This window comes from Sinocyclocheilus rhinocerous, unplaced genomic scaffold (assembly GCF_001515625.1).
Source record: "Sinocyclocheilus rhinocerous isolate Xijiao unplaced genomic scaffold, SAMN03320098_v1.1 scaffold1156, whole genome shotgun sequence".
Classification (NCBI taxonomy): Eukaryota; Metazoa; Chordata; class Actinopteri; order Cypriniformes; family Cyprinidae; genus Sinocyclocheilus; species Sinocyclocheilus rhinocerous.
Genome location: NW_015630041.1, coordinates 628,594 through 640,535, shown reverse-complemented (window position 1 = coordinate 640,535; position 11,942 = coordinate 628,594). Strand labels below are relative to the sequence as shown.

At 38.4% G+C, this 11,942-nt stretch overlaps 1 protein-coding gene across 2 annotated transcripts in view; it reads left to right on the top strand.

Moving 5' to 3' along the window:
- Window positions 1–8,715, top strand: part of LOC107739865 (BTB/POZ domain-containing protein 3-like) — a 20,539-nt gene extending 11,824 nt beyond the window's left edge. Inside the window, exons 1-5 of one of the 2 annotated variants that reach the window (XM_016552084.1) lie at window positions 100–470; window positions 639–961; window positions 2,078–2,168; window positions 4,512–4,630; window positions 7,451–8,715. In XM_016552084.1, the coding sequence (XP_016407570.1) occupies window positions 651–961; window positions 2,078–2,168; window positions 4,512–4,630; window positions 7,451–8,483 (1,554 nt within the window). In that variant the 5' untranslated portion in view covers window positions 100–470; window positions 639–650 and the 3' untranslated portion in view covers window positions 8,484–8,715. Of the gene's footprint in view, window positions 1–99; window positions 471–638; window positions 962–2,077; window positions 2,169–4,511; window positions 4,631–7,450 lie in introns of those variants that run through there. The other variant, XM_016552085.1, reaches the window with a different exon arrangement.
- The last annotated feature ends 3,227 nt before the right edge of the window (window positions 8,716–11,942 follow it).

The following is an 11,942-nucleotide window of genomic DNA, read 5'->3' as shown; positions in this document are numbered from 1 at the left end:
CGACTCTCGAGAGTGCTTATTGGATGGACTGTGGGGGATGTCTGGCTTCCATCGGTAGGGGGTTACGCTCTCCGCTCCATCCGTCCATTCAGCCCCCACAGTCAGCAAAACACACGTCAGAGCGCAGGTCCATGGCAAGCAAATCCTGCAGAGCTCCGTGTTTGTGTGTGTGTGTGTCAGAGTGTCAGGAGGAGAGAGAGAGAGAAAGAGAGACAGCGTGGACTAGCTGCTTCTGAACCACTGCAGGAGCATTAAATCTGGGACTGTCACAGATACTGAAGGAGAGAGAGAAGACATTTAAAGAAGGACGTTTATCTAGCAGCACAGTTATGGAGACTCATCTCTGCTTTCCACCAGCAGATCAAACTAGAAGCAAAGGACAGAAAAGTCAGTCGCCGTATTGACTTTAATCTTCTGGTGGAAGAAGGAGCTTATATTCCCTGACAGTTTTCAGAAGGTGCTTTCAGAAGGTGAAGATTAGGAGTGGATTTTTCCTTCTTTCTTTCCTTTTTCTTCTGTGTTTCAGTTAATTACTCTGCTTTTGGGGGCTCCTCACCCTCTCCACAAGTCGTCACCTTTCTCAGATCCTTCCTTTCCTTCCCAACATCTTCTCTGCATGCTTTTCCACTGCTCTGCAGGTGAACACACTCATGGTGGATGCCAAGGGAAGGAACATGAAATGTCTGACGTTCTTGTTGATGCTTCCAGAGTCAGTTAAGAGCAAGTCCAGTAAAGGCTCCAAAAAGGGGAGTCCCAGCAGCTCATCCAAGCTGCCTCCTGTGTGTTATGAGATCATCACCTTGAAAACCAAAAAGAAGAAGAAGATGGCAGCGGAGATCTTCCCCACTAAGAAGCCGGCATCGGTCGCCACGGTGCAGCAGTACCAGCAGCAGAACTTGAACAACAACAACACTATCCAATGCTGCAACTGGCAGGGTCTGTACACCACGATCAGGGAGAGGTATGTCAACTTTAGATGTTTTCAGAGAGGGAGACGAGAGATTGGTACATTTATACTGAGCATTTATACTGTGACAGCTGATACAGTGGAATCTAAACGTTTAAGAGCACATATACACCTGAAAATGTGGAATTTTAGGTTTTTGAAAATTTAATTGAACTAATATTCTAAACTACTTCTAATTAATTTCTAATCAAAAAAGCACATTTGTGACAATGATCATGTGAACTTTCAGATGGTCATGTTCTCAAATCATGCTGGATAACTTTTGGAGCTTTTCAAACATTGTTATGCTTATAAAATAATTTATTATCAATAATAAATGTATTAATTATTTTAAAAATACTTTATTGATAATTTAAACTATTTATTAAACTGGAGCATTTTCACTAGTGGATTCAGACTTTTGAAACTCACTAAATATTTGGAAGCAAATGTGCATACTTCTCAGGGTTAAGTAGGTTCAGGATTTGGCGTTGAATGTCGTTGGAACTGGAACGTTATTTAACATCTCTGAGACTGTTTGAGAATGTTCTGAAATGTTAAAATGTCCATTTGTGTAGTTGTCGTTCTTTGCTCTGCCCTGTATGTATTGTCCCAGAAGAGGCAAAAGAAAGGAACAAGTTTTGTTTTATATGCATGGCTTTGCTCTCTGTCAAACGGTAATATTTACTTAGTTGTCATGGGAAAGCCCCATGCTGGCCAAAACAAATGTGCGCTCTCAGACCTGGCTTTGTAGTCACTCTGCAACAGCGTTCCTTGTTTACCTACTGCTCCTATGTGGCCTGGACCCCAATAATACTTGAGGAAGATGCCATTGTGGACTTCCATTGACAGGAGCCAGGGATTTTCCTGAGAAAGACATGTGTAACAATTTTGTACTTGAAGTACTGTTAAAATGAAGAATTGTTTTGTTTTGAAAATGAACAAGGTTAGATTTTCTGTTTCCAAATAGAATAAGAGTTGATAGCTTCTCTTTATTTAAAGTTGTATGATCCTTTCTTTATATCTGATGGAAAGTCTACAGAAACATGGATTCATCTCTTCTATACAGTCAAGTAGGAATGTTTCTCAAGTGTTTTAGTCTAAAATCACTCTCCTGAATCTTCTCTGCAGAAATGCTGTGATGTTTAATAATGAACTGATGGCTGACGTTCGCTTTGTCGTCGGTCAGTCCGGAGGAACTGAGAGACTCCCGGGACACAAGGTAAGACCTCCTGATCAGCACTACGCAGTAACCTCAGCGGTACCAGAGAACAGCTTTAGGATTTTCGGAAGCGTTGAGCTTCACTGCTGTTGCTAATGACAGCTAAATTATTTCTGTTGTTTTCAGTGTAGCTGGCCATGTGCCTTTCTGAGACACTCCTCAATTATTGATGAAAATCAGGCAGAAGGCAGTGGGGGAGATGTCTGTCTTTTGATAAAGAGTCTTTTGCTTATATTCATGCTGGGTTTTTGTTGTATTAATTAATCACAGTTTGCGGTCGAATTTCTTAAACAGTACAAAAGCATTTATGAATATGTGAATAAAGTTCTGATATTTGTTCATACAGTCAATGTATCTCCTAAAGGTTTTTCTCAATAAACTGCTTAATTGGTCCTTGGTAAAATGAAACTTCATTAGAATTTGACCACACAAAATACATTTGAATCATCTAATTTTTCAAATTAAATTTTCAACTGCATGTCTTATTGTAATATTGGTGTAGTCATCTATCTGGTTATTAAATTCTAGTCTAGGGATTCCATGGAAAATTTCAGAGAAAAATAAATAAATAAAATAATTAATTAAAGCTACATGTATACATTTAAGCTGTTTACATTTTTATATTTTAATTTAACATTATTATTAAATATTAAATCATGAGATTAATCATGACTATTTTTTTCATTTTGACAGCCAATGAATAAATAAATAAAATATTTATTTGGAGCAGAATTTGTTGACAAATCACTATGCAAATGCATTCAATATTTAAAGTGAATTAAATATTCTCCACGTAATAAGTTTGAAGACCCATGATCTAACTGATCTCGACTAAGTAAAATCCCTTAAGAGATCTTCCACTGTGACCTCTTCGAGACTAGCAGCTTTCCAATTGCTTTTATTCAAAAATTTTCATGTGGGCCATTAGATTGGCAATAATATATATGACATTATTTTTTTCTAACCTCAGGCCAATTTTAACTGCACCAAAACCCTATTTAAACCAGTTCTTGTTTCACTCTCAGAATTTATTTAAAAAGACAGGGCTAATCTGGTGCCTAACAACTCAGGTATGACTCATCTTTTATCCATTTAACGGGGCAGAATTGAAAGCTGTGTTCATCTGATATGTGACGCTTTATAAAGCACACTTAGGCAAGGGCATTGTATTGCTTTGCTGCATGGCCACAGCCAATACTGCAATGGGCCATGAAGAGTTATTACAGAGCACTTTTTATGATGTCCATTTGGCTGGCGTTCAAATATGCATTATCATTTTTATTTGAGAAGGTTATGTTTGCTTCTAGGAAAGGCTTCCTTGCATATGAGCGCTTTGCAAAATGACTCTCACCATTTATTTGATGTTCCTCTTAGTTACAATATATTTGTTATGGGCTTTTCACATAAGGGATCCTGGAGGAGAAGAACACACCTTTACTTAAAAGGCCAAAATTAAGTTTGCTAAATAGAAAAAAAGCTTCTATGTGAGTGTAATGCTAAAATGAATTGTAATTATTCACATTCTGCTCATGTTATATAATGCATCTGCAATGCTGTGTTGGCCTCTGATTTCATCATTAGCTACGTGCACCCATTAGCATCAGCGAGATAACTTTTAGCTCTAGCAACCACATTCACACCATTGTGGAACATTCTTTGCTTCGGAGGGAAAAGCAAAAGCCATTCAAATGAATGGCACTCGCGTGTCTTGTAAACCCAAGGGGAAATTATAGTTGTAATTAAGCATTGGTCTTTGTTGGTGAAATATGTGTGTGCTTCACGCTCAAATGACTCCAGGGGAATGGGATCAAGCTGAAATTTAAAACAGCTTTACCTTTACAATGCAATCGACTTAGAAGAGAGAAAACCTGAAGGGCAAACTGGGAGGAATTAAAGATCGCAAGCTGTGCCTTTCTAGTTCAGGTTTATAAGAAAGAATGTGTCATTGTATGGGTTGTTTATAATTTAGAGGTGATTACATGAAACCATCACCTTCCACCTGGAAGGTTCTTTTGATAAGTGTGAGGGGAATAATCAGTGTTTTTGTGAAAGCGAGGAGAGACATAAAATGACTTCAGTGTCGAGTCATAACAAATGGGTCACTTTGGAAAAGTAGAGACTGAAAAATAATAGCTGAACACATTGAACGCTTTTCCATCTACACCACATGTGTCCCTCAATACAAAGCTGATTTTATAGGGTTGCACTGATTTTATGTTTAAAACTCAGTGCTAACATGTAAATTATTTCAAATTAAGTGATGGATACTGTTGATCCTTATGATAATTGATAACGCAAGTCATGTAAAATAAATGTATACTTTTTATTTTTTTTTTTCATTAGTATGTCCTTGCTGTGGGAAGCTCGGTTTTCCATGCCATGTTCTATGGAGAGTTGGCAGAGGACAAGGATGAGATCCGTATCCCTGATGTTGAACCTCCAGCCTTTCTGGCTATGCTGAAGTAAGTCTCCTTATGTAATTGTACCTTGTCCATCAGGTCTGTGCTGGCTGACCCTTTCCTCATCTGCCTAGTTAAACCATTATTATCTTTCTGTACAGATTATTTAGTTATTATTGTTTTCACTTAAGCGCAGGAGTGAAGAAAATAGTTCTCTCTGATCTAAGTACCCCTCTTTGGACTTCTTCCAGAAGGTTAATCGACTACACTGACATGCAATTTCTTTACAGCCAACAGTTCAAGACCATTAAGAGATATGGCCTTTGGAAGAAGTCTTTTCTGATTGAAATCAACTGTGCAATTAGCTTCATCTGAATACACTGAAGATATCAAATAGTTTCATTTGACTTCTTAAATGTCATTTTGAATGGAGTGCTCAATTCAGATAATTTAAATTCAAAACTACCCAGCATGACTTCATGGGGCAAATTCACAAAAAATTTGCACCACTTATAGAACAAAACTTGCATCTTATTTCTAACCACACACAATTAAGTTTAATCAGGTGCTAATGTACAGTGTGTTTGCCCTGTTAACTGATTTGCATAATTTCTTTTAGTGAATCAGATGCTAAACATGCACAAAGCATGTGCCCATAAACGGTATCACTGGGCACAATTCATTCTTCGTTAACTTCCCCTTATCTCTGCTGAAAAACCCTAAGCTGGTTTAAGTTGGTCTTCTAGCCTGGAGTGCGTTTCCCAAAAACAAATGTGGTCGCAAGTTCTGTTGTTACCAATTGACCCTTCGCCGGGAGTTTGATTGACAGGCGATCTGACAAATCATAATGCCAAATCTGCCATTTTGTCCAACAAACAAACCAGACAGGAGAGTAGGTTAACGTTGGTGGACTTGAACTTGAAAAAGTCTTTTTTTTTTTTTTTGCAGTTAAAACAAGATACCTTCTGATGTTCATTTATCTTTATTTTGTGCTATAACTAGTAAACAGGAAGAGATGATTGGTTCATGTGCCGCTTGAACTGAGGCGCTACAGTGATCTGTCACGATGCATTAAAGAGCCGCAAAACTGTATTTATTATTTGAATTTCTTTTAAAAAAAGACAAAATTTATAATCTGAGACTTTGTTTCATACCAAAAGAAACCTGCTCTGTCTTGTCTGTCTACACGTTGTCAAGTCCTCTCTGCTCCGCAATGTATTTTTCACTTTGAGAACATGATGTGTGGTATGAGAGCGCCATGGCTTTTCGACATAGCAACAGTAACGAAGGGGGACAGGTCTTTGCAAAGGGTCAATTGAGTTCAATGGAACTTACAACCATAGTTAGCTAATAATAATGCTTTTGGGAAATGCACCCCTGGTCAAGTTGGCTATCAGCTGGCCTAGCTGGTCTTGAAAAAAAGACTTGTTGAAGCAAACTGAATTTGCATTTTTATATCACGTTTGCTTTTGTTAACACTGTCGATTAGGTTAATGTAGGGTATAGCGTAGGCAGTATATTATTTCTAAATGCAATAGAGCACTAACCTTTTAGTGCCACTCATTGGACATTTCATTTCTAAGCTGCCGCGATATGTACAACAACCATTGTAATAAAAGTTTGCCAGATTTCAGATTTATCTGTTTCAGATAAAACCAAGCACACTTTTAGTGCCACACACTAGAGTCACAGAGTGTCGCAAAGTGGGTTGTTTCTGTATCTCCAGAATTGCTGTGGCTCATTCCCAAAGTATTTTATACTCTGAACACTAATGGCACTAGATGCTTAAATGCTGAATAGAACTCTAGCTTAAAGGTGCAATAGGTGATTGTCTTCAGAAACATTTTTTGTTATGCTGGTTGAAAGTCTCTTCACATCCCGATAGCAATCATTAAGTTAAGTGGTCTAATGATCCCTACACAGTGTTCTTTGCTCCCTATTCCCTGAGCAGGGGAAATCCGTTGAAGTTTACTTCACTTCGGAACATGGGCTGGAATTGGGAACCTGATGTAGCCTATTGTAGTAATGTTGTCTCTGGTCTGTGAGTGTAAATGCGTTCAGGGGGCGTGGCTTTGGACGGCGATTGCAGGGAGGGTGGGACGTTCGCTTTCAGTGCTATCAGGTTAAAGTTAGCATTTTCCAAGATCTCCTATTGTACCTTTAAACAAGAAGAATATAAATAATGAAGTGAGCTTAGCTTGTCCGCCTCTCAGAGGGCTTAGGACCATGACAGAAGATCTGATAGATCTTAACTCATACTTACCCATCTCTCTTGAGAGTCCTTCTGTGTTCTCCACTCTCTCTTTAGTGCTGGCTCATCTCTCACTCCCTCCATCTCGAGAGATTTGTTCCCTCTCCCTCTGAGTCTTTCATCCCTCCTCCCCCACTCTCCTAAAGAAGTGTAAATTTATATACTTTGTTTCTGTTTGCAGAACACACCCTTTGAACATTGTGTCCATTATGCTGCTTCTATATAGGCTATGACTTCTAGTCCAGAATGCATTACAGGACATAGTATTAGATTTGCAGTAGATCTGCACAATGCATCATAGTATGATGAATTTAGCCTAACATCTGTTCTCAAGGACACAATCAAAGGCCAAGTTCATTCCTATTCCACAAAGTTACGGCTATTGTCAGAATAGTGCTTTTTGTCATCAAGACGTGTTGCAAAAGATAGTATTTCCATTTCCAGTACAGCTTTGACTTATGTGGACCAAAAACACATTGTGGTTCATGCTGGTAGCACGCCATAAAATAGTAGCTTCTAGCTGGGCCAGTAATAGCAGGCTACAATGCATCCTAAAGGAATACATCCATTTTGAATGACTACTGCAGATGATGTATGACACAGCTAACCTTGATTTTTTTTCTGTTTCTCAGGTACATTTACTGTGATGAAATTGACTTGAGTGCTGACACTGTACTGGCAACATTATATGCAGCCAAAAAGTACATAGTCCCGCACCTGGCTCGGGCTTGTGTCAACTTCTTGGAAACAAGTTTGAGTGCGAAGAATGCATGTATTCTTCTATCTCAGAGCTGTCTGTTTGAAGAGCCAGACCTAACGCAACGCTGCTGGGAAGTCATTGACGCTCAGGCTGAGCTGGCACTTAAATCCGAGGGCTTTTGTGACATTGACACTCAGACCTTGGAGTGCATCCTCAGACGGGAGACTCTGAACGCTAAGGAGATTGTAGTGTTTGAAGCAGCACTAAGCTGGGCGGAGGCCGAATGTCAGCGGAGGGAAATGAACACAACTATCGACAACAAACGCAAAGTATTGGGCCAAGCCGTCTACCTGATCCGTATCCCAACCATGGGTCTTGATGATTTCGCGAACGGTGCTGCACAATCAGGAGTGTTAACACTAAACGAGACCAATGACATTTTCTTATGGTACACGGCAGCTAAGAAACCCGAGCTGCAGTTCGTCTGCCAACCTCGTAAGGGATTGACACCACAGAAGTGTCATCGCTTCCAGTCGTGCGCCTACCGCAGCAACCAGTGGCGTTATCGCGGACGCTGTGACAGCATTCAGTTTGCTGTTGATAAACGAGTGTTTATCGCTGGTTTCGGGCTCTATGGCTCAAGCTGCGGATCTGCTGAGTATACCGCTAAAATCGAGCTCAAACGGCAAGGAGTTGTCCTGGGAACCAATCTTAGCAAGTACTTTTCAGGTGGATCCAGCAACACCTTCCCAGTTTGGTTCGAGTATCCGGTTCAGATTGAGCCTGACACTTTCTATACGGCCAGTGTGGTTCTTGACGGAAATGAACTGAGTTATTTTGGACAAGAGGGTATGACAGAAGTTCAGTGTGGGAAGGTAACCTTCCAGTTTCAGTGCTCTTCAGACAGTACCAACGGCACAGGAGTGCAAGGTGGCCAAATTCCAGAGCTCATTTTCTATGCCTAAGTTTCTCTTGGGAGAACAAAAAAAAACTGCCCACCTTACCAGTGTGAAATAGCTTTACATTACGTACAATACCTGTTTTGGTATTACATGGCAGAATTCAACTTCTCCAATGCTCAAGCAAACAGAGGCCTAACAGGCATTTCAAGGGCCTTGTTTTGAGCTCTTAGTAGTTTTTGGCGCCTGTCAAAGTGTGAACAGATACACTGTATTTCCTCCTTGTCTTAAAAGTGAATTAAATTAGGGATGCACCGATACCACTTTTTCCAGTACTCGCCCGATACCGATACTTTTATTTTTGGTACTTGCCGATACCGATGCCGATACCTATATTTTTATTACATTTGTAAATTTTTTAAATATTGGGTACAGAAACCTCTCTGTCTCTCTCCCTACCGTTAAGTAACTTGTGCATTGTTTTACTTACTTGTCTTTGACATATCCGACCGAACTATAAACTTTCCAATGATGTCTGTGAGAACGGTATATTCACTCGGCAAGCTCGCGCATCTGCGCCGCCGCGCGCTCAATCCACTCAGCGTGCTTTGTTTATCAGCTCGCGCACATCAGCTATACAGGTGTTAATACTGAATGTTTAACATTATATTTATTGCATACATATACTTCGTAGTAGACATCCATAACTCCTTTCTGCTGTCTGTTGTCAGTGTTTCTTTGTCTGAATATGGCGCTTATCACATGCTGTGTGGTATCGGCGTTTGGTATCGGGGCATTTTAACGAGTACGAGTACGAGTACAGGAGGCCAGTATCGGGCCCGATACCGATACCAGTATCGGTATCGGTGCATCCCTAAATTAAATATTTTATTTTGTGCTCTGCATAAAGCTGCACCTGTTTACAAAGGAAAATCTAATTTCAATGGGATGGAAGTGGTTGTCTAAGCTCCTAATTGGGTACCACAGCCTCTTTATCTTAATTGATTTAAAAGAGTTTTGATTAATTTAATTTGAGAGGGGACATTGTATATTGTACAGTATATATTGAAATGTGTGAACTGAATTATAAATATATATAAATATACTATATTATCACTCCATGGCTCTATCTGCTGTTTACAATGACTATGCCATGTTAGTGAACGCTTGCACATCTATATTGTAGCAATAGTGAACAAAATATCCAAACTCATGATAACAGTCTAACTTCAGTATTTCTCCACATCACGATTCAAGGCAATCAAGATACCTAACACCAAAGTTACTGTCACCATAACTACTTTTTGATAAAACGTTATTATCAAGCACAGATCATCTTAGACACAGATTTTTTTAGAATAATCACATCATTTAGATTTAGAAACATTCATCCATTCTTTGCATCAATCATAATGAGGAATTTAAACAATGTTTTGAGCGTAAACATATGTAGAGTTGGCACTGGAATAAACACTTTTCATTTCAGAGTCTTTGACTATGCTGCAGACCTTAGCCAAGATAGACGCCATATTTAATGTTTCGTAAATTAAATGATGTGAGGGAAAGGGTTAAATGGGGTTTTAAGTAAATTACTTTGACAAAAACACTTGTTTAATTGGACATGATATAGGACCTTAAGACAATACATGCTATTGGACTGTACAACTGTCCCAAACAGTTTTCATTTTTGGAAGATTAATATGGCCTGACCGAGGTCAGTAGAATCAAATGACTGTGCTTCATATTGTATTATATTCAGCAGAATGACCATCCTATTTATCTTACAATAAAATGTCTCTGTTCTCTAATGGGTTCTATGAAACATGAATTATTTAACACAGTTCACCACCAATATGTTTTAAGTCTCTTTCACATCAGTTTTATAAAGCGTACTAAGAAACTGACTGAACAAACACATACACTACCGTTAATTCAGCTGAAATAACAGGTTATATAGTCACAGGCACCACCATCCCGCAGTGTGACGTTTTGGGATACTGTGTCATCATTTCTGTCTCTATAAGTGTTGTGTTCATAATTAGCAGCATAATTAGCTGTCACCCAACAAACCTGTCTTCACGCTACTAAATGGGATGTTGTCAACTAACATTATATCACGTATTTGTAAAGACAAGATATTTCTAGCATTTTATTTGGTCTGCATTGGGCTATAATAACCAGCATTGTTGTTCTCCCCCTCTTATTTTCATTAAGGTGTCAAAAGCAGCAAGAACGCAGAAAGCTAATTCTATTCCCTGCTGAACTTTTAGTGACAGACATAATAGCGATGAGCAGAAAACAAATAATTGCTCTTTAAACTGATCAAGAAATGACCAGTCACATTTCACTGACACAATCTAATATTACAGTGTTTGTTTTTTTTCTTCTAATTTTAGAGTGAGCATGAGAGCAGAATATTTGTTCTGTGAATCAAGTCAGCATCGTACTGAAGTCGAAAAACTAGGGTTATATAGATCACTGACAAGGTGCACTTTAAAATGTGCTTGAACATGTTTATACATGCAAATCATGTTATTGGTCATGTTATGGACTTTTGTGTTGAGATTTTAACTCATCTTTTTTCTTTTCATCACATGAGCTACTTTAATCTTTGTGCCCTAGGTCATTGATGGAGCTTGCTGTGTGTTTATGATAAACACTGTGGATGTGTATAAAGCATATGTTTGTGTGTTACAGTACAGAGAGACTTATGAATGTGTATGATAGTCGAACATGCAAATAAACTGAACAAGCAGTTCATAGTTTTTTATTATTATTTTATCAATTGTGTTTACATGACCAAGATGTATGTCCCTTTTGGAAACATACATCTTTCTCCTTTAACAGTCTGCATGATAAAGATTCGATCCATTAGATATGGATGCCAAAATAAGGCTTATGGGCTCACAATTAATCATATACAAATAAGGCATGCAAAATGGGTTTATAAGTAACGTATACAGGATATAAGTAATTAATAGATGCTTAGAATTTGAGACACCAGAATCAGAGAATGTCAAACAAAAATACCAAAAAGCAAAATGCTACTCACCCTCAGACCATTTTACAGGAGAAAGCACAAATTTAACTAGAAGCAACGGTTTAAAGTTAAAAATTTTGAGTTTAAAGTTTAAAAATTGGTTGGCCCCACTTTATATTAAGTGGCCTTAATTACTATGTACTTACATCAAAAATTAAGTACAATGTACTTATTGTGTTCATATTGTATTGCAAAACACTTTTGCTGCTATTGAGGTGGGATATGGGTAAGGTTAGGGACAGGTTTGTTGGTATGGGTAGGTTTAAGGGTGGGTTAAGGTGTAAGGGATGGGTCAACTGTGTAATTATAAATGTAATTACAGAAATTAATTACAGATGTAATTACATGCAGGTATTTTTTAAATATAAGTACAATGTAAAAACATGTATGTACACAATAAGTGCATTGTACCAAATTATTCATTTAAATGTAAGTACATAGTTGTTAAGGCCACTTAATATAAAGTGGGTCCAATTGGTTTGTTA